Source organism: Theropithecus gelada, unplaced genomic scaffold (assembly GCF_003255815.1).
Source record: "Theropithecus gelada isolate Dixy unplaced genomic scaffold, Tgel_1.0 HiC_scaffold_15987, whole genome shotgun sequence".
In the NCBI taxonomy this organism is placed as follows: Eukaryota; Metazoa; Chordata; class Mammalia; order Primates; family Cercopithecidae; genus Theropithecus; species Theropithecus gelada.
Genome location: NW_020257754.1, coordinates 468,828 through 483,127, shown reverse-complemented (window position 1 = coordinate 483,127; position 14,300 = coordinate 468,828). Strand labels below are relative to the sequence as shown.

The 14,300-nt window shown below is 41.7% G+C and overlaps 2 protein-coding genes across 7 annotated transcripts in view; one reads left to right on the top strand and one right to left on the bottom strand.

The window, feature by feature from the left end:
- LOC112617272 (periphilin-1-like) overlaps positions 1 to 4,447 on the bottom strand; it is a 219,697-nt gene extending 215,250 nt beyond the window's left edge. The window contains exon 1 of the mRNA XM_025374008.1: positions 4,046 to 4,447. Coding sequence (XP_025229793.1) covers positions 4,046 to 4,079 — 34 coding nt within the window. The 5' untranslated portion in view covers positions 4,080 to 4,447. The remainder of the gene's footprint in view (positions 1 to 4,045) is intronic.
- The window catches only part of LOC112617275 (YY1-associated factor 2), a 77,862-nt gene continuing 67,891 nt past the window's right edge, over positions 4,330 to 14,300 (top strand). The window contains exons 1-3 of one of the 6 annotated variants that reach the window (XM_025374022.1): positions 4,450 to 4,543; positions 4,987 to 5,112; positions 6,875 to 11,660. In XM_025374022.1, coding sequence (XP_025229807.1) covers positions 4,518 to 4,543; positions 4,987 to 5,112; positions 6,875 to 7,076 — 354 coding nt within the window. In that variant the 5' untranslated portion in view covers positions 4,450 to 4,517 and the 3' untranslated portion in view covers positions 7,077 to 11,660. Of the gene's footprint in view, positions 4,544 to 4,986; positions 5,297 to 6,874; positions 11,661 to 14,300 lie in introns of those variants that run through there. The other 5 variants (XM_025374017.1, XM_025374016.1, XM_025374018.1 and 2 more) reach the window with 5 other exon arrangements.

Genomic DNA, 14,300 nt, shown 5'->3' with positions numbered 1-14,300 from the left:
GTAGAGATGGGGTTTCACCATGTTGACCAGGCTGGTCTCAAACTCCTGACCTCAGGTGATCCGCCTATCTCAGCCTCCCAAAGTGCTGGGATTACAGGTGTGAGCCACTGCGCCTGGCGCTGCACAGTTTTGACCTGCTCAGATTCGTAATTCTCCCTGCCTCAGCTCTCAGCTTCCTCAGTAACTGGGGAAAGTAAAGATTGCTTTACCTTTGTGGGGTTTTTTTGTTGTTGTTTGTTTGTTTGTTTTTTGTTTTTTGTTTTGACAGAGCTTCGTTCTGTCACTGAGGATAGAGTGCAGTGGTGTGATCTTGGCTCACTGCAACCTCTGCTTCCTGGATTCAAGCGATCCTCCCACCTCAGCCTCCCGAATAGCTGGGACTACAGGTGCATGCCACCACACCCGGCTAATTTTTGTATTTTTTTTTTTTTTTTTTTTTTTGAGACGGAGTCTTGCTCTGTCCCCCAGGCTGGAGTGCAGTGGCGCGATCTCAGCTCACTGCAAGCTCCGCCTCCTGGGTTTACGCCATTCTCCTGCCTCAGCCTCCCGAGTAGCTGGGACTACAGGCGCCCGCCACCTCGCCCGGCTACTTTTTTGTGTTTTTAGTAGAGACGGGGTTTCACCGTGTTAGCCAGGATGGTCTCGATCTCCTGACCTTGTGATCCTCCCGCCTCGGCCTCCCAAAGTGCTGGGATTACAGGCTTGAGCCACCGCGCCCGGCTTTTTGTATTTTTTGTAGGGACAGGGTTTCCCCTTTTGACCCAGGCTGGCGTTCAACTCCTGAGCTCAAGATATTCACCCACCTCAGCCTCCCAAAGTATGGGGATTACAGGCATAAGCCACTGCGTCTGCCCTCATTTACCTTTTAAAAATTAAGGTAAGGACAGGCACAGTGGCTCATGCCTGGAATCCCAGCACTTTGGGAGGCTGAGGCAGGAGAATCACTGGAGCCCAGAAGTTCAAGGCTGTAGTGACCTATGATGGCACCACTGTACTACAGCGCAGGCAGTAGAGTGAGACTGGCTCACACACAAAACCAAACAAAAACAAACAAACAACAACAAAAAAGTAAATAATCAGAAAACTTCAACACTTTATTGTTAAATTGTTAAAACGATTGTTAGTGTTTGTCACTTTACAAGTGACCCTAATAAATTACATTTCTAAAGTACTGAATTTTGTTAATGTATTGAAAAGACACCTGATTGCGTAAGAACCTAGGCCACTCTAGTAATAAAATCTTTATTCTCCACAACAGCCACTCTTACAGCTAGCAGAGAAACACTTTAGGAAAGGTGTGGCTTTTTGTGGTGAAATGGCAGGAATAGCTCCTGTACTACTGTCTCCATGTAAGCCTAGTAGAGGCAGATTTTTTTTTTTTTTTTTTTTAAGAGAAACACCAATAAATGGGAGGCAGTTGGTATAGTGCGAGGGCATGTGATTCTGTGCTCCACATAAACTAGGTTCCTGGTTCATCGACAAGGATGTGCGGAGTTGTAAAGTTCATTTTGAAGGATAAATGTTAATTCTGGCATTTATTGACCATCCACTGCAAGCAATATGCCTAACAGTTTGTAAATCCCAATATGAAAGAAAAAATCTCATTCAAGAATTGTAACACAAGTGAACATATTGATTACTTATTTTAGAAACAGAGTCTTGCTATGTTGCTCAGGCTGGTCTCGAACTCCGGGGCCCAAGTTATTTTCCTGCCTCAGCCTCCCAAGTAGCTGGGAATATAGGGGCCTGCTAACCTGGCTATAAGGGGATGTATTTATTCTCAGAATATTTATTGAGTGCCCACTATGTGTCACACTGTTCTAGGGGCTGGAGATGCAGCAATAAAGACAATAAAAGTTCTTGTCCCTTTTGTTCATGATTTAGAGGTGCGGCTTACTTTTTAGTGATGGAGGTTACAATCTAGTGAAATGGTGATTTGCAGCATGGGGTATTTTTAGAGTGCTTGATTTAGTTTTCTTTTTATTTAAAAATACATTGTTGCCATCACTTTTGCAAGTGGAGTAGTTCTTATCAGTCTCTTTGAGGATCCATCTAGTTGAGGCATTTAAAAACATCACAATGCCTTAGACTTGTAAGAGACCTTAGTTGTGACAGTAGTTTTAACTCCTTTATTTTACATATGAAAAAAAGGAAGTGATTTAGCTGAGTTTACCCACTGCATTACTGAGAGGTTAAAGACTAGGCCTCAAATCTCGTTCTCTTGTATACTTTCCTCAATCATACTCCTCATGGTTCCTGGTTTCTGTATTCGGGTCTGAATCATGAGAAGCTACATTTGCAAAAAGTACAGATAGTACAATGAGTTCAGAGACTGCTATGTAAATGGAGTGACTTGGTTAATCAGAAAGAAGGCGCGGTGAAAGACATTCGTCTCAGGATACCTGAGCTCTAACCCTGGCCTATTCATTAAAGAAAAACCATTTAACCTGGGCCCTAACTTCCTTGTCTTTAAAATGAAGGGCTAGACTATGGATTTACAACGGCTCAACTTACGATTTTTCTACTTTACGATGGGTTTATCGGTGTACCAAATGCATTTTCGATTTATGATATTTTTTATTTAAGATGGATTTATCGGGAAGTATCCCCATTCTAAATCGAAGAGCATCTGCAGTCAATGAGGCCATGTGCATAGCACTTTGAGTCCTTTAAAATATGTATCTACGTACAGGGATTTACAAAGCGCCTGGCACATAGTGCTTAAAAAATATTATTTATTTATTTAGAGGCGGAGTCTCGCTCTGTCGCCCAGGCTGGAGTGCAGTGGCACGATCTCGGTTCACTGCACCCTCCGACTCCCGGGTTCAAGCAATTCTCTCTGCCTCAGCCTCCCGAGTAGTTGAGATTACAGGCACCCGCCACCACGCCAGGCTAATTTTTGTATATTTTTTAGTAGAGATGGGGTTTCACCAAGTTGGCCAGGCTGGTCTTGAACTCCTGACCTCAGGTGATCCGCCGGCCTCCACCTCCCAAAGTGCTGGGATTACACACGTGAGCCACCGTGCCCGGCCAAAAAATATTATTTTATTATTAATCGCACAACAATCTCATATAGATGCCATTCAGAAGATGAAAACGTTGAGAATTACAGAAATTAAGCAATACTTCCAAGATCTATCAGCTAAGAAACAGGGGAAGCAGGCTGAGAACCCTGGACTTCTGACTGTACCATTTCCTTTGTAGTTTAGCTATGAAATTATCATTTTACATGAATTCGGAATTGATGTAAACCTAGAAAGATGGACAGAAACAGCACAGTTAAAGAGGGATCTAGTTTATGCAGAAGTAACCCATGTGCATTATCAGGAGGCAGCTTTTCTCATGGGAGAGGGATGCAGAGGTAGGGAAAATGTGTGAAGCCTTTAAATGCCAGGCTAAGGAGTGTGGGAGTCGTTAGTGGTTCTTGATCAGAGTGGTGGCATAATATTAACAGCATTTTATTATTCATCTGGTTGTGGACTACTGAATCGATTGGGGAGGTGGAAGTGGAGCTTCGGAGACCAGTTTGATGGCTGTTGCTGGAGTCTGGAGTATGAGGACCTTTATTTAGTATATTGAGGTAAAGAGACCTGGGAAGGTGTTCTTTTGTTAGCAGACAGCGTTGAGGGCACATGCAAACTCCTTATATTTAAAAAGGCCTTATGAGTATGTATTGGGTTTCTTTCAAAAGCAGCTACTGCAGAGGCCTGAGAGGCCAAAAGGGCGCCTTTGGAATTAAAGCAGAGTTAGACTCCTGGCTTTGGCATTTTCTAATTATGTAGCCCAGAAGAAGTCACCTAACCTCTCTTGAGTCTTGATTTCGATTCCTCTAAGTTAGGGGTGACAAGCCCTACTTGTTTGAGCATCTGTGTAGTGCTTTAAGGCATCTAGCAATGGCGCTGCGTGTTGGTTCCCGCCTTCCCCGTGGTGTCCTGCAGGCGGGGACTGAGTAGCTAAGGACGGCGGAGGCCAGGAAAGTCGTTCTACCTGGAGACCCCGGGCTGGCACTTCTGTCCAGACCTGGACAGGCCTCCGAATGCCAGACCTTGGACCAGGCTTCGCACGGGATGACTGAGCATCCCAAGCCAGTCGGTGGGACAGATATTTTCCTCCTCAGAGGGGCTCTGGAGCGCGCGGCAGTCCCTGGCAGCCGTGGGTACCGAGACGGCGACAGGGCAACAGTGCGGAGAGGCGGCGCCGGCTCCCGAGGCCGAGGCTTCCACCTCCGCACCGCCCGCCGGCTAACTCGCCGCGGGTGCTGGGCCGCGCTGGCCGCGTTTGAAGTCTCCGGCGCGGCTGCTGGTTGGCGGGCGCGGGTCACGTGCGCCCAGGCAGGAGTTTCCCCGACAGCTGGAGGCTGCGTGGGATCCGGCGGCGGCTCCCGAGCGCGGCGGTGCGGCCTTCCCCGCCCCCTTCCTCCCTCCTCCCCCGCCCGCTTCCGCCCGGCTTATTATCCTCCTTATTGACAAACAGAGCGGCCGCGGCGGCGACTCTCGGCGTGCGTTGATAGCCAAGCCATGGGAGACAAGAAGAGCCCCACCAGGTAACAGCGCCCGGGCCCCGGGGCCCGGACTGTGCGGGCGGCAGGGCCCTCGTGCAGGGCTTCGGGTGGCTGCCTCGCTCGCCGCCCGGGCACCGGGGCGAGCACGGGGGCGGCGCCGCTGGTGTGCGAGTGCTGCCGCGTGAGGGGGCCGGCGCCGGCCGCCCCACAATGGAGCCGCGATGGCGGCGGCTACCGGAGCGGCAGCCCGGGTGTCAGAGCGGCTGTGGCGGCGGCGAGTGCGGCCGGGCTCGCGCCCTGCCTCTTCCTGACTTCCTTCCCCCTTGGAGCCGGAGCGCGGCGCGCCGAGGGCCCGCCGGGGGCCCGCCGGGCGGGGGTCGCGGAATTGGGGCGGGGGGCGGGGCGGGGGCGGCCGCGGGGCCCGGGCGCCGGGCGCGGCCTGCTGGTGACCCCGCGCCGCGTCGTGTCCGGGTTGTGTCCTGCAGGCCGAAGCGGCAGCCGAAGCCGTCCTCGGATGAGGGTTACTGGGACTGTAGCGTCTGCACCTTCCGGAACAGCGCCGAGGCCTTCAAGTGCATGATGTGCGATGTGCGGAAGGGCACCTCCACCCGGTGAGTCCCAGGCCTGTCCCGCGCGCCGCCGGCTGGCGGGGTGACGACCAGGGGACGCCCCTGCGGCTGCCGCCCCCTCCCATGACATTCGCGGACCCGGCGGGAGGAGGCGAGACGGAGGTGGCTGTGGCGATAGGAACTGGGTCACATTGATCGCAACCCAGGCGATGGTTTGCGGTGAGGGGTAATTGAAGAGGCTGTAAGGTTTTTTGCTGCCAAGAGAGAATAAATTATTTATGGGAGGCATTAGCTACTGCGATTTAATTCGTATCGCCGGGTGTAATGTCCCTCTCCCCACTCTGGGTATAAAAATGTTGGCTGCATTGTTGTGTTAGTGTGTAGGGATCAAGGAAAACCCATAAAATCCTCTTTAGGAGCAAAGGATGTAATTTCGTTCCTAAAAAAAAAAAAGTATCTGATTGCAGAATACAAAATATATTAAACTTCTTTTCTATATGGACTTCTGGAAGGGTCAGATCAAGGTTTTATTTAGTGTTTTTATTCCAGTTCTCTAATATCTTATAAATAAGTAGTTGGAGATGAGCCCAGTCACAGGAACAGATTTTTACTGAAAGTACCTGCATATCTTTAGTTTGATTAAATGGCAGTCTCTTAGACAAATGAGATGAAAAGATCTCTGCCCATTTTCAGACTTTATTTATTGTAAGCTTGCAGTATAATAACTCTGTCTTTTAAAAAACGACTTTGAATTAAGTGGATAAAGAAAATCATCCAGGAAATTCAGTCTGGCATTCTTAATCTGTCAGCACTTAGTTATCGAGCTCCTTGATTTTTTATAGGAAGGTACCCTTTGAATTAAATATAATCCTGTGATTTATTACTTAATATGTAGAGAAGATATATATTTTGATGTTACAAAGTTCATTAGAGACTAAACTATAACAATAAGCATACTAATCTGTCTTACTGTTACTTTAAAAAAGAGGGCATATATAATATTGACATATGCAAATATTCAGTAGACGTTAGATTTCTAAAAAATGAGATCTTGATTTTTTTTTTTAAAATACTACAGAATTTTATAACGTTTGAAATGTAGAGACAGGAATGGTTGACAGTAACTTATTTGAAAATTTTCTCAGTGAAGCTCGCTGGCTTTGACATGATTATTTTTTGTAAATATTATATGCTTTTTATATATTCCCACAATGGATAAAATATTTTGTACATTTTTCATATTCAAAAAGCAAACTTTCAAACATATTCTAAATTTAAGGGATTACAGCAGAACATTCCAAAAAGAAAAAAGTATATACTAAAATGATTGTGGTTACTAATTTTGGACCCATTTATTAATTCTCATTTACAGTGGATAAAATATTTTGAACATTTTTTATGCTCAGAAAGCCAACTTTTAGACATATGCTAAATTTAAGGGATTACAACAGAACATTCCAAAAAGAAAAAAAGTATTTGCTAAAATGATTGTGGTTACTATTTTTGGACCCGTGTTTTGTGATTTAAGTATTTTGAAAAGCAGAGTATCTTAATGGCTGTGTAAGGTTGGAGTTGGTTTAGAGTGTATTTGTATATCCGTGTTAGTACTTTGTGCTTTTTAAAATGCTTAGTAAGCAATATTTAGAAAATTTGTTTTTTGGAGGCAGGAACATTAAAGTGGAGACAATTATTATAATCTTGATCTCTGGTACTATATATTATTGCTTTTTGTTGTTCCCTCTCTATTTTCTTGTAGCCATTAGAAAAATACTGAAACTAGAAGAGCCTATATGTTTATTTGCAGGGACAGCAAGGAAGGGGGGAAGCTGGTGTCCTACTCCACAGCCAGTCTTGGGGTTAGAGGAACCCTGAGAAATAGAGTAGGTGGTGGCAGCTCAGAAGAGAAGAAACAGGCTGAATACCTGGCACCTGGAAGAAGAAGGAATATAGTACACAGGGGAGTTGGCCCAGGACAGAGAAGTGGGCCTAGTTTAAAAGAGGCTTGAGGCCCACCTGGGGGCCCCTGACTTTTTTTTTGTTTTTAACCGGTACATCCAAGCTCTTGTAGATCCAATTTTTAGTGGTGGAAACATTACTTGAGGAGGACTCAGAGAAGCATTGTCATTTGGATTGAAACTGAAGAGGCTCTGGGCAACTCACCAGAAATCTAAGGGACACTGTGTTCCTGAAAGTAAGTGTTCTACACTGCGACCCTCTCAGCTTCTTCCTTCCTCTCTCTGAATTGTCTCTTCTCTTTTGATTTTGGCTCTAAGTTAAACCTAAGAGCTCTAATTTCTCTGTTATCTGTTATTTTCCTAGTGGTTTCTGAAATTCAGGGTAGAATCCATGTTTGTGTAGAACAGTGTGGAACAGGGTATTGTTAATAGAGAAGATATTGATTGCATCACAGAATATTAATATTTTTCCTCTCTGGTAATGTTAGAAAAACAAGATTAAAGGACTGCAGAATGCTGTTGAGAAGCAAAAGTTTCAGTAGTTGGAAGGAATAATTCTCCATAATTGACATATTAATTAACAGTTAGGGTAATTTCCAGAGTTAGGTTGGCAAGTACTAAAGCTGGGACTGGATAGCTGCAGAGCAGAAGGATGCAGTTTGCTGATGTTTTGTTTGTGTGACCCATAGATGGGATTTGAATCCTTTGGGTCAGACTGACCTTTGAACTGATTCTGCCTCATTGCCAAATGTTAGGCCAAGTCTAAGCCATTCTAGACATTTGAAAAACTTTTTTGTTTTTAAACCTGCGGAGAAGATTGAGTCCTTGTTCTACCTTTAAAGTATTTTTTTTTCTTTTTTCTTTTTTGAGATAAGATCTCATTCTGTTGCCCTGGGTTGCAGTGGTATCATCCAGGCTCACTGCAGCCTCAAACTCCCAGGTTCAAGGGATCCTCTCACCTCAGCCTCCCAAGTAGCTGGAACTACAGATGCATGCCATCACGTGTGGCTAATTTTCTTATTTTTTTGTAGAGATGGGGATCTTTGTGTTGCCTAGGCTAGTCTCAAACTCCTGAGCTCGAGTGATCCTCCCACGTTGGCCTCCCAAAGAACTGAGATTATAGGAGTGAGCCACCATTCTGGTCCCTTTAAAGTTTTTATTGACAATATTTTTTTTTTCTTTAAGGAATATTAAGTTCAAATTCTTTATATTGCAACAGAAGCCCATTTCCTTTGGGTTATATATCCATGATAGGTCATGTCTTTCTATAGAATGAAGTTATATTCATGGCATGTATTTCAAAATAAAACAATTTGTTGTAGCTTCAGTTCCTCAATTTTTAATTTTATTTTATATTTTGGGGTACATGTGCATGTTTGTTATTGGGTATATTGCAGAGTCAGGGAATTGGGCTTCTAGTGTACCCTTTATCCAAATAGTGAACATTATATCCAACAGGTAATTATTCAGTCCCTCACTCCAAAATTTTTTACATTGTGCTTTTGTGAGAGAAACAGTAGTAAATGTCAAACTGACAGGAAAATTTTTAGAAGGAAAAAAATTCCACGGTGACAAATTATTTTCAAGATGCTGCACAGTGTGTATATCTGAAGTTTCTTTTCTCTTTCTCTTTCTTTTTTTTTTTGGAGGGGGGGCAGAATTTGAGACAGAATCTTGCTCTGTCGTCCAGGCTGGAGTACAGTGGTGTGACCTCGGCTCACTGCAACCTCTGCCTCCCAGGTTCAAGCAATTCGCATGCCTCAGCCTCTGTAGTACCTGGGATTACAGGTGCCCGCTACCATGCCAGGCTAATTTTTGTATTTGTAGTAGAGATGGGGTTTCACTATGCTGGCCAGGCTGGTCTCAAACTCCTGACCTCAGGTGATCCGTCTGCCTTGTCCTCCCGAAGTGCTGGGATTACAGGAGTGAGACACCATGCCCAGCCTGTCTGAAGTTTCTTATAAGGCAAGAAATGTCCCAAATATAAATGCAAGAAACTTTAGGAAATTAAGGATCATTCTTGACTGGGCCTAGTGGCCCACATGTGTAAGCCCAGCACTTTGGGAGGCTGAGACAGGAGGATTTCTTGAGGCCAGGAGTTTGAGACCAACCTGGGCAACACAGTGAGATCTTGTCTCTACTTCAAATAAAAAAAATTATCTGGGTGTGGTGGTGCACGCCTGTGGTCCCAGCTACTCAGGGGGCTGAAGTGGGAGGATCCCTTGAGCCCCAGAGTTTGAGGTTGCAGTGAACTGTGGTCATACCACTGCATTCCAGCCTGGGCAACAGAGTGAGACCCTGTCTCAAGAACAAAAAACATTCTGAATCATCAGAGAAAATGAAATATTAAATATTAAGGATAGTCTGTATGAGGGTGATAATCAATGTGTGATGATGAAATTAAGACTGGTGTCTTACTGCTACTTCACCTAGGAGTGGACAGTTACTTTGCTTAATTCAGGTAGCAAATATTTAGAAATGAAAATGATAGAATTATTGGTTTGGGTTTTAAACTGTGGTCTAAATGGTTCATACCAGGCTTTCAAATGTAACAGGTAATGTTACTTTTTCTTAGAGGATATTGTAACAGTCCTTTAGGTTTCGCATAGGTGTTATTTTAGAGAGCTATGAAAAAGATTTCACATAGTAGAGTAGAAAAAAAATACGTGAAAGAAAAGATTTCACATAATAACTAGGTGTTATTCTAGTATGAGTTTGGTAACCTGGGTTCATACCTCATTTCCTATCAACCATTTCAATATTCAGCATTCTGCAAATGTTTATTGAGCATCTTATTTAAGGGCTGAGTTGGATACTAGACATACAGTGGTGAGCAGAATGGATTTTTTTGTTTGTTTAAAATTTTACGGTTTTGCAAATCAGAACCACCTTAACTGTACCAAGCTCCATATGTGAGGTTTAGTGTTAGTAGATCTTTCCTTTAAGTGTAGGCTGAAGAGGTGGAACTTTTTCATTAAAAATATATATTGTTTATAACTGAACACAGTATTATGGTTAGGTAAAAAGAATGAGTTATCTCAGCTTCTGTTAAAAGCAAACTATAAAATTCACATTCTGAAAGAAGCTTAAACCAACTATCATCTGGTAGAAATCTTTTCAGCATTGTTTTCTTGTCATACTTGCTTTCCGTCTTCAAATTTGAGGTTTGGCACTGATTCTCCTAGACCTTTTGTGTAGGAATGGGAGAAAAAAATTGAGGACCATCTACATAAGTCCTTTTTAAAGAAATGCAGGGTTCCTGAGCCCCCTCCTGTCTATCTGAGGAGCCTTTCTAGCAACCATTTAGTTGTTCAGAGACTCCTTATTCTAGGAGGTTTCTTACTTGTTTGTTTTTTGTCCGCTGTCTTAGAGGACTCACACTAGTTAATTGTATGTGGGTAAATTTTACAAGTGGTTAGTGTTTGTATAGTCCGGATATCAGAGTGGTTTTCAAAGTATAGTCTGAGGGACACTGAGAGTCCCTGATATCTTTTTAGTTGAACCTTTCTATGAGGTTCACACTGTTTTTATAATAATATGAAGATGTTATTTGCTTTTTTCACTGTGATGGTACAGAGGCAATGGTGGGTAAAACTGCCAGCACTTTAGCATGAATCAAAGCAGCGGCACCAAATTGCTATCTTCATTGTAATTTTCACCACCATGTACATGAATGCAGTAAGAATAATGCCAGTTTGAATTAAGAATATCCTTGAAGCAGTAAAATTTACTAATTTTATTACATCTCATATTTTAAAAAATATTTTGTCTGACAAAATGGGAACTACACATAAAGCACTTACACTGTATACCAAAATATAGCGGTTAAGAGAAAGCACGTGTGTAGTTTATCTTGCAAGCAGAACTAGTGTTTTTGTCATACAACATCATTTTTACTTGAAAGACTACCTGAAATACCCTAGTTATTCAGACTTGGATATTTAGCATATATTTTCTTGAAAGTGAATATATTCAAGAAATATATCACTTCAAGGAAAACATTTGATAGTATATGTTGCCAGTGATAATCACTCAAGTGAAAATTAGAATTTTTGAAAATTTGTAGCAACAATGAGCTTTAGAGTTTCTGTGTATAAAGACTTTTATGAGAAGACTAGTGGTGATACCAATGAATGTAGTTTTTGACATTTTACCATGAAATGTGTCAGCATTTGGAAAATATGCATAACTCAGCAAACAAATGGTTCCTAGTTACCAATGTTTGATTTTATAAAACTGTAATGGGTAATCCATTCGAAGTACAAAATACCAACAGATTTTAAGGGAACACTGTAAACTTCATTGATGTGGTTTCAGATTTCACATTGCACTAACCTTTGAGAAACAACTGTGTTTTTATGTAGTATCAAAGAATAACATCTATAATTATCTGAAAATGCTATTAAGCTACTTATCTCTTTTCAACTATATATCTGTGAGAGTGCAGATTTTCTTAATATTTTTGGACTAAAACAGTGTATTGCAACAAATCGAATGCTGAGACAGATGTGACAATCCAGATGTCTTCTACTAAGCCAGATGTTAGAGGTTAGCAAAAATATACAGTGCCACTCTTCATACAAAATACCTTTGTTTTGGAAAATAATAAGTTTTTAAAATAAAAATATGTCGTTTAATATGTGATATGTTTATTTTTTTTTAAATGAACTTATATATTTAGATTTTTATCAGTTTTTATTTGTAATATAGTAAATATCGATATATGACCCATATTAAGAAAAACAAAAAACAAAAAAAACTCTTAAATTTTAAAAGTGTAAATGATCCTAAGACCAAAAAGTTTGTGAACTGCTGGTCTAGAGTTTATTGGCTTGGGTTTCTACATGTAATGGATTTACTTTAGTAAGTGTTCTTTTTATTTCCTTTACAGTGTGAGGCCTGACAACTAGTATCCTAGTTGTTTAACTCAGTGGCCAATCTCACTCATCTTTTGATTTCTCCTCCAAAGTATTTGATGTTATTGGCCCTTTTTAAATTGAAACTCTCCTTCCTTGATGTCTCTAACACTCCTTTTTAGTAGATTTCTATGTATATCTCCGAAACCCATTTCTGCCTCCCCAAACCTGGTATCTGTATATTCTTTACTTTGTAGGTGGCATAAACTCCTTTCTGGAACCTCAGCTAGAAACCATCATTGTCTCAACTTTGATTCTAATTTGTGGTTATCCTTCTTGTCCTTTCTCTGGATTTTTCTCTTAAATATATCCTTTTTCCAGTTTATGTAGTTACAGTTCAGAAGCCCGTATCACTTCTCTCGTGAACTATTGGACAAATTGGTCTCTCCTTTGGAATGCTACTAACATTATCTTCATTGTCTTCTTTGAAACCTATCTGATTATGTTGGTCCCTGTATATTAAAAAACAATTGAGTCCTATTAGTGGCTGCTGAATAAAAGCTGAGATCCTGAGTATAGTGTTCAAGGCTATAATAATAATCTATCCCTAAACTACCTTCCTAGCTTCATTTCCTGCTGCTTATCCCAATCCTGTGTTGTGTCAGCACTGAATTATTTTTATCATATGGTACTTTTCTTTTTCTTTTTCTTTTTTTTTGGAGACAGAGTCTCGCTCTGTTGCCAGGCTGGAATGCAGTGGCACGATCTTGGCTCACTGCAATCTCTGCCTCCCAGATTCAAGTGATTCTCCTGCCTCAGCCTCCTGAGTAGCTTGGATTACAGGCGTGCGCCACCATACCCAGCTAATTTTTGTATTTTTAGTAGAGACAGGGTTTCACCATGTTGGCCAGGATGGTCACCATCTCCTGACCTCATGATCCGCCTGCCTCAGCCTCCCAAAGTGCTGTGATTACAGGCGTGAGCCACCATATGATACTTTTCAAAGAGGCCCTCTAGGATTACTCTCCCTCCACCCCTTGGTATCATACCGATTCTATGTAGTAGAGTCAGTCACGCACTCCATAATGACATTTTGGTCAGTGGGGGACCACGCATATAGTCCTATAAAATTATAATACCATATTTTTACTCTACTTTTTCTATGTTTAGATACAAATACTTACCATGGTGTTACAATTACTTGCAGCATTCTGTATAGTAACATCCTGTGCAGGTTTGTAACCTCAGAGCAATAGGCTCTACCATATAACCTAGGTATGCAGTAGGCTGTACCATCTGGGTTTGTATAAGTACATTCTGTGATGTTCCCACAATGAAATCACCTAACGATGCATTTTTCAGAACATATCCCTGTCATTAAATGATGCATGGCTGTATGTGTATGTAATTATTCCTGGCGAATCACTATATTGTAGTACAATTGTCTAGACACTTACCTGCCTTACAGGGCAGAGACTGTCTTATTCACTTTGGTATTCCTAGATAATAAAATACCTGAAGTATTGTAGATATTTAAATGTTTTCAATTAATGTTTATGCAAATTTGACTATTACTGTTTGACACCTGACATTGCTTTTCCAATAATTTTGAACATTATGTTTGTAAAAATATTATCAAACTTTTTTGTCTCTTAAGTTGTAGGTATAAATCGTTTTAGCATTATTTATTTATTTATTTTCTGAGACAGGGTTTCACTCTATTGCCCAGGGTGGAGTGCAGTGGTGTGGATATAGCTTACTGCAGTCTCAACCTCCCTGGTTCAAGTGGTCCCCCCACCTTAGCCTCCCAAGTAGCTGGGAGTATAGGAGTGTGCCACTATGTCTGGTTAATTTTTAAATTTTTGGTAAAGAGGGGATATCTCCCTATGTTGCCCAGTCTGGTTTCGAACTCCTGGGCCAAAGCAATACTCTCACCTTGGTCTCCAAAATGTTGGGATTACAAGCATGAGCCACTGCACCCAACTGTTTTAGCATTATTTCAAGGATGATATTGTACATGAACACCGTAGCATTTTTAAGGAACAACTTTGGCAAGTTGTATATTATTGTTATGATCTCATTTGTGGCCACTTATTAGGTCTTATTTTTCAGATTAAATTTATATAATATAGCTAAAAATGAAGTATTTCTTGATTAAAACCAATGAAGTCGTGAAAGTGTACAGCGTATTAAGAAATATATTGTATATTCCATTGCTACAAGGAGAATAAAATATCTAGGAATACAACTAACAAGGGATGTGAAGGATCTCTTCAAGAAGAACTACAAACCACTGCTCAAGGAAATAAGAGAGGACACAAACAAGTGGAAAAACATTCCATGCTCGTAGATAGGAAGAATCAATATTGTGAAAATGGCCATACTTCCCAAAGTAATTTATAGATTCAGTGCTATCCCC